At 38.9% G+C, this 8,135-nt stretch overlaps 1 protein-coding gene across 1 annotated transcript; it reads right to left on the minus strand.

Annotated features, from left to right (window-relative positions):
- On the minus strand, positions 1–3,947 carry rtn4rl2b (reticulon 4 receptor-like 2b). The gene is made up of 3 exons (XM_051128452.1): positions 3,531–3,947; positions 2,316–2,542; positions 1–2,213 (listed from the first exon to the last, which is right to left on the minus strand). The coding sequence occupies exons 1-3, from the start codon at positions 3,586–3,588 to the stop codon at positions 1,125–1,127; spliced, it is 1,374 nt and encodes a 457-aa protein (XP_050984409.1). The 5' UTR covers positions 3,589–3,947; the 3' UTR covers positions 1–1,124.
- Positions 3,948–8,135: the final 4,188 nt, after the last annotated feature.

Genomic DNA, 8,135 nt, shown 5'->3' on the forward strand with positions numbered 1-8,135 from the left:
TAATAATGAATATTTATTCATGATGGTTTTATGTACAAGTTTTTTAGACAAAGCATGTTTGTGTTTGACATTTCCCTTCTGTAAACTTACTCAGAGAGAAAGACTATGCACACATTATCTGACACACAGAGAAAACACAAATCTTTCAGCTCAAGTGGTTCCTGAGTTTTACAGGTTGAATTAAACATTGACTTCCTGCCCTGACTTCACCTGATACTTAAAGTACCTGGCACAACTCAGATTAACTAACACAACCTAAAGTACTTAACACGGTTTTAACAAATGAAAAACATTCATGGCGGCCTTTGTTAGTCAGTTATTCCATTAGCTATCTGTTCATCCTATTGTTTACAGTGGCACCAAATAGATCTGGACATTTAAACCACTCCTAAAACATTTTATTGCATTAGGAATAAAAATATCAAAGCAAGTGGCATCTGCTTTTAGTTAACCACTTCAGCTATGCACATTTCACTATGACAATCAGAATTAATCCAAAAACAATATCTCCATTGTTTTAAAATTTTAAGCATTAACTTTTTAGTGAAATGTTCTTCCTGAAATTTGGACATTGTAGCATGTGTCTACATACTTTTTGGAGCCACTGTGTGATAACATATCTGGCTTAATATCCAACAATCACCAAAAAGACAAAGAGATCTACTCTCTAATCTACTGACAGTCACCTGGAAAAGTAAGTCTAATCTGTGTATGTTCTTATTTACATGATGATGTGATGAACTGACATAGTCTCACTTGTCAGCATGAGAGTTTTCCTCTCAATGTATAGACTTTCCCCGCCATCTCTGACATTTACCTCTAGTCTATTTTCCACATCACTCCCATTTTCTTTGCCCCTCTACTTGTCCTGTGTTCTCTGATTTTAGAGAAGGACGAGACTTGAGGTGGTGTTACAAAGCCTGCTGGGAGTGCATGTATGCAGTAGCCCTGTCTCTGTTGTACTTTATGAATTGCACAGTGTGTGTTGGGTTTAATATGTTGTTGTGTGCCAGTCTGGTCACCCTTTCCTACATGGCTGCTTGTATGCGCTTATTAGCATAAGCCCAATTGCAGGAGAAAGGTAGTGGAGCATAACAGAAGAGAAAGAGGAGGAGAAGGAAAACTCAGCCGAAGAGAAGGTGAAAAAAGAGAGTGAGTGCTGTGAGCGAGAGGAAGGGTAGAAGTGAAGGCGAAGAGGAAGATGGGAGAATGGGAGAGTCATAACCTGGTGGACATTCAAGCTCAAAACAGCGGACTGAGGCTGCATCCTCATTGCCATAATTTGCCCAGTACTCTTCAGGCTCTAGCTTGGGTAAGGCAGCCTCCTCCACAGTGAGATCATACTTGGATGAGAAGGAGGATGATGAAGATGAGGGATGTTTAACAGAGGTGAATGGAAAGGCCTTAAGGGTCTCGCTGCTCTTGTGAAAGTGGCTCTTGGATGATGAGGCTGGTTTGTTCTTTGAGAACCACCAACGGGTCTTGGTGCTGAAGGTGGTGGTTGTAGTGCCAGCCAGGGATCCTGGGTCAGGCAATGGGCAGAGGGCGAAGTCCAGCTCCCGCAGGAACCTCAGGTCCTGTCCTTTACGAGGGGCTGGTGAAGAGCAAGTTAGGTCTGAGCTGGAGATCCGAGCTTTGCGGAACCACTCCCATAGCGACCTAGCTTCACAGCCGCAGGTCCAGGGGTTAGCATTGAGCCTGAGAAACTGCACCGATGATGTATCCTTCAACACCTGGCCTGGAAGCTCCTGCAGAGAGTTGTTGAAGAGATAGAGGATTGTCAATCTGCCCAGGTCACGAAAGGCTCGCCGATGGACTTGTCGGATGCGGTTGTCATGCAGCAACAGGCGGTCAAGATTCACCAGGCCACGGAAGGCATTTTCAGACAGGACACGGATGCGATTGCCATGCAGGAACAGGTGGGTGAGGTTGACCAGGTCAGAAAAGAGGCCATCTGGAAGGTGGTTCAGCTGGTTCTCCTGCAGGTAGAGGAATTGCAAGCTGTATAGCTTGTGGAAGAGGTCAGCGGGCAGCTCGGTCAAGTGGCAGCGGTGCATGTGTAGACTCTGCAAGCGCTCCAGCCCCCTAAATGCACCCCCATCCAGCCTGCGCAATGATGGGTTGTCACTCAAATCTAGTTCCTCTAGTACACGCAGATTACTGAATGCACCTGCTTCAATCCATGTGATGTTATTGGAGTATAGCCATAGGACCTGCGGATTCAGAAAGTAAAGGCAAAGGGTAAATCTCTGCTTACTGCAAATCTTCACACAAAAAATTTTTAGCATGATGTTTATTCACAGATTCGCACTCACCTGTGTTTCGAAGCCAAAGGAGTCGGCTCTGAGCTCAGTGATACGGTTGTTCTGCAAGAAAACACGCTGAGAGTCATAGGGCACGCCGGCAGGAACAGTAGTGAAGTTCTGAGACTGACAGCTCACAGTCATGGGCATATGGTAGCATACACACAACCTGGGACACGCCTTACCCGGTGCACAGCGACAAGCCAACAACCATATCACCAACCAAAGAGACAAACCACCTGTGGAGTGAAAAAGAGGTAGATTTAACACGATGTTTGTGTTTACATTTGAGAAGAAGATGTTCCACATCTGGAGGGATGCAGTCATGAGGAAACACTTTGCCGTTTATTGTGCTGGATTAAATACAACAAAACAGCTGCTATTTGTTAGCCTTTATCATTACTGGATTAAGTAATGTCCAGATATATCCCCCTTGAAGAAAGCAGTTCTAGGAAAGACTCCCTCTGTCCATGTCCATCCAGGACAGAACAGAACAGTGCCTAAGAGTGCGTGAAACAAAAAGGGCAGATTAACTTCAGGTTTGTGAAACCGAACCTGATTCAATTACTGCAGCTCTTGAATATTTAAGAGGGGACCTCATGGGGATCGGTGACTCTACACAATAACATGGCGCTTAAAGACACGCATGGCGTAAATTAATCATGCAGTGTGCATTCATGTTGCCTGCACAAGATTTTCCTATTACCTGACCCATGACCTGGTCACTCCACATCCCTTCCAGGACAAGATGTACTAATCCACTGCACTAATGTGGAATTTTATTTTTTTTATTTTTTATTTTTTTGTATTATTATTTTTATTTTTTACTGTGTTTCCTTTTTGCATAACTGCATACTCGTTTTTGTAAACATGTACAGAACTGTGTATATATTATTTATCTTTATTAGTGCATATAATTTATTTTTATGTGTTTGCATGTATACAAAATATAATTATCTATCAATAAATATGTATCAAACAAAAGTAATTACTATCGCTACTACATTTATTTATATTTATGTTTGCAGCTTGTGAAATTCACAATATAAGGTTAAATATGCAATTAAATGTCTTTAAATGGACATCAATACACATCTAACAAACATATAAAATGTTTTAATCAAAAATGCATTTTTATATAAATAATGTCTAGAATTATGCCTCAAAGTAAATAATACATAATCATTAAACATGAACTAATAATTACAATGCAAAGTTGGTACTTACTCTTGAAGGTAAGAGTGTTGGAGACGCGAGCGCTCCGCGCAGCCGAACGAGTTTCCATCCCAAAATCCAAACCGAGAGCGAGTTAGCCTAAGCGCAAGCTGCTATCTGCTCTAACGGTCAGCTCTGGTGCTCGAGTCGACTGCGACTGAGGAGCGACGCGCACCCCGGGAGCGTTTATAGTCCAGCACCGGCTGCCCACGGACGTGGGGAAGCAACGGAATCTCTCATACGTAACGTGCGCGCGGGCGAACTGCACGTAGGTGAGGGGCGGAAACCGGACTGTGTCTGAGTGAGTGTATTGAGGGGGATGACTAAATAACTCTAACGGTTGTTTTGCATAGATGACTGTTCTTTTCTCTAGAGTCGTATTAGTAAACAGGCTAGAATACAACCTCATTTATGAAATCAGTGTGTAGGCTACAGATAAGGTTAACTGACGAGAAACTATACTTTTACATACACTTTTGACAAATTAGATTATAATTTGTCCGAATTCAGGTATGGCAAGTAACATTATGATATAAATGTATCTGTGTATGATAGATTATCATAGGTTTGTTATGACAGAGGTATAAATACAAAAATTCACCAAATACACAGTGAAAAATGAGGTATTTCTTAATATTCATAATATGGATTCGTAAAGAATCCGAATATAGATTTTAGACGATCATAGTCATTTACACTATGATGGAATTATGTAATTAATTATACATTTACATTATAGATGTACAGATGTACATTATAGATGATACATATTTAATTATACATTAATGATACATTTTCTATTTAGTATTGTTTATTGTTTTAGTAGCCTGCCAAATCGGCTGTGCGGATTGTACTGTGGCGATCCCTGATAAAGGGAGCAAGCCGAAGACGAGAGAGAGATTGTTTTAGTAGCCTACAACAGAGCATGTGGTGTGTTTTCTTTTCACCTCTTTTTTGAAACCATGATAATAAGTAGCTGGAAGCATAAAGTTGTGAAAGTTCTTCTCACACTTGACAGCTGTCAAAACTGTAACACCACCTAAACCGGAAGCATCTTTAACTTTTAAAGGAAGTTAGGTATGCATTTACCGTTTTTTTTCGTTTCATGGGATTTATATATATATATATATATATATATATATATATATTGTTGCTGATAATTTAGAGACTTAGAACTTTGTGTATCAAATATGATACAGTATAGGCATAGGCTTGACGTGATTCTAACAAAAATCTTTATGAATTTTAAAACCCCTATAGCTGCCTTTGTGATTTCTTTTAAACATCAAGCAACAAATATTATAAGAATCCAATACCATTAGGGTTCTAAATATAAAAGCATACCCAAGAGGATTCTAGTAATCTAATAAGGACCTAGATAACCTGAAATTCCTTTAGAATATTTTTACTATAAGGACTCAATGGTAGTGCAGAGTTTTTAGTTTCCAGAGCTGCATTTTTAGACAAAAAGCTGCTGTACGTGTAAACAGTTGTGTAAAATAAGTCTTAGAAATTCATGTATGCATTTGTGTGCAAGTGTCATGTGTGTGGGCTGCACTGAGTCAGAGTTCTGTTCCCTGACCGTGACTGAGGTCAGTGCGTTCCAACTTCAGCATGATGCAGCCCATCTGCACACACACACCTGTGTACCCGTGTCATGACACATGCAAATACACACGTTTGTTTTTGTATCTTTGTGGGGATTTTCTTATCGACTTATTTTTTTATAAAAAAAAAAATAATAAATTATATTATGCATCTTCTAATCACAATTGTACACACACACACACACACATACAATCCGCTCTGCCAAGATGCAGTCATGTGCATGTGCATGTGCAAATATGCACACTTTTTACAGTTCTTGTACTCCTCCTACTCTTTCTCTCAGTGGACTTCATGAAATATCACATGACAAACACTGAATATCATATACACACACAAATACACACAGTTTAATCTGTACCCACAAGCTCACTCATCACTGAGAATCAAAGGTTAGGGCAGGGGATCATGGGGTATGGGACACAGCCTGCAGAATCATACACACAGAAGTAGGTCACTCCTCGTCATATGTGCCCTTTGTTCTTTGTGTGCTTTGCAGAAACAATGCAGCCAAGCTTGGACTATGTACTGTGCACAATAATCTTAGCCCACCAGCTAACTCATCACTGCACATTCTCAGCGCTGCAGGGGGCCGTGGGGGAAGAGACACACACACACACACACACACACATACTAGACATACATACATGAGGCAAGATCAGACAGATGACCACACTCCCCCTCACCACTTGGGGCAGTGACACACGCTTTAAAGAGCAACAGACGGGTTTGGGGAGAGTGTGTACATGCTTGTGTGTGCATGTCAGTTCATATGTGTGTCCTTTACAGTTGCCAACCGTTACTGAGCAACTCAACTCTGAATGTTTTGTTCTAATGCCATGAGCATGTTTTTCAGCTTTGTACTGTACATGTGTGCCTTCTTACAGAGGTTGACAACCAGAAAATCTTAATATAAATCTCGTAGTGTACATGATTTTGTGTCACAGTTTTAGCTCTTAAAAATAAAGTGTGCAATTTCTGTGCCAACAGCAAAAATGTGGTTTCCATGCAGGTTGTCTACAATAAAGTACTGCAGGAATTATGTTTTTATAGTCCAAAAGTTCAGTCATCACCTTGGTTCAATCAGCAGAAACAATTACAGGATTTTCCTGTTTGCTTGTGGATAACAGTCAGGATTATCTTCACAACTGAGCATATCTTTTATAAAATTTGAAGCCTAAATACAGTCATCAGAAGTAAGAATCTAAGATTATAAGCAAAAATGATTTCAATGTCACCACCAGTGTTGGGGAAAGTTACTTTTAAAAGTTATGCATTACAATATTAAGTTAATCCCTAAAAAAGTAACTAATTACTTTTTATGGAAAGTAATGTGTTACTTTACTTTTGCGTTACTTTTTAAATCTGGGCAGGGCTTGCTTGTTTGTTTTTAAGATAAAAAGTTATATTTTTGGCAAATGTAAAAGCCTTTTCACACCAAAAGCCTCAGGCTTTGATAAAAATAAATTCACGTCTGTATAGTAGTCCGCAGAAGAAAAAAATGTCAACTCTTTCAGCAAAAAAAAAAAAAAAGGAAAACAAATGTTAGATTATCTTGAGTAATTTTTGCTTATTAGTATGGTTGAATTGGATCATCGAAGGTCGGCAGCAAAGACATTGGTTAATAAAATGGGATTAAATGCATAAAGGGTATTTGTATCATTTAACATTTAATTATTGCAGGTTTGCATCATATTCTGAGTTGAATTTCACTGTTTTTATTCATTTTGAGGAATACTGAATCTGTTTTTGTGAGTGAGATGAATTAATGCATGTTCACATTTATTCTAAAACTAACATCTTACTCCCAGTTTCTCTCAATATGGGGACAGGAGAGCTTTTAATCAATAAATGGGGGAAAACTGGCATTACTTATTTGAAAAAAATTAACTCAGATGTTTTCTGGTCAATTAAAAAGTAATGCGTTACTTTACTAGCTAATTGGAAAAAGTAATAATATTACGTAACTTGCGTTACTTGTAATGCGTTACCCCCAACACTGGTCACCACCACTAGGGTTCTAAATATAAAATCAAATCCAAAAGGAATTTCATCAATCAAATAAGATCCTATTAGATAGTTTTTAGTTGTTTCAAGACCCTTCCTACAACTGTTTCAAAACAATTTAAATTAGATTTAAAATTGGCAAGTTTTAGTTCAAATGTGGATTATTCGTGGGACAGCCATTTGGTGTTCGAAACCATAGTGGACATTATCAAAGACAAGCATTCAATCCCAAAATGCACCTCAATTAGTAGTGTATAACAGATGTAAACTGAAGGGCTATGAATTCCTGAGACTCGCCAGAAGATGGCATTTGCCGCACTACCAGTACACTCTGTGTCCAAATCACACACTTGTTTATTATTCATTTATTAAGCCGACTATATAGGGGAATAATGTGGAGTACAGGGTTAAGGCTAGAAGGGATACAGCTCTAGCTACTGGGCATGCGCACGTCAATCTAACGTTATTTTTGTCACACTGTACAAAAATAATATTGTTTTTGTATTATAGTAAGGGCTAAGTTTAGGGTTGGGGTAGGTGTAGATGTTAAAAAAAAAAAACAAACAAACAGGTAGAACAGTTCATTTCATTGTTAGTTTCCGGTCGAAGCTGTATCCCTTCTAGCCACAACTGGAGTACAGGGGATCATTCTGGATATAGCCAATAACCTATTGATGGCTTAGATGGCTATTCATCCCAGTGGTAGCTGTGGTTTTGGATTCTGTACTGACACCTCATTGGATGCATGTTTTACAGCTACAACCTCTTTACAACTAAACTGTTTAAGTTAAAGTTCTTTTTCAGCTGTTTTCTGTCTCATACTATGGGCTCCCAAATTTAAGATGGTAATTTGGTGTGATTCATTTTGGAAATAATAATTATTAATGTATGTTCGCTTACATCGCATGCAGTTGCTAATGAACATAATGCAGGACAACAGCTGATTGTGTGATACAGCAATTATTATTATTATTATTATTATTATTATTATTATTATTTTGTATT

Source organism: Labeo rohita, chromosome 14 (genome assembly GCF_022985175.1).
Source record: "Labeo rohita strain BAU-BD-2019 chromosome 14, IGBB_LRoh.1.0, whole genome shotgun sequence".
Taxonomy (NCBI): domain Eukaryota; kingdom Metazoa; phylum Chordata; class Actinopteri; order Cypriniformes; family Cyprinidae; genus Labeo; species Labeo rohita.

Bases quoted from the DNA above. Each gene is read 5' to 3' on its own strand.
- rtn4rl2b (XM_051128452.1), bottom strand. From the start codon at position 3,588: ATGGAAACTCGTTCGGCTGCGCGGAGCGCTCGCGTCTCCAACACTCTT. The intron at 2,543-3,530 runs GTAAGTACCAAC...TTCACTCCACAG, and splicing joins CAACACTCTTACCTTCAAGA to GTGGTTTGTCTCTTTGGTTG. The intron at 2,214-2,315 runs GTGAGTGCGAAT...CTGAATCCGCAG, and splicing joins CCTTTGGCTTCGAAACACAG to GTCCTATGGCTATACTCCAA.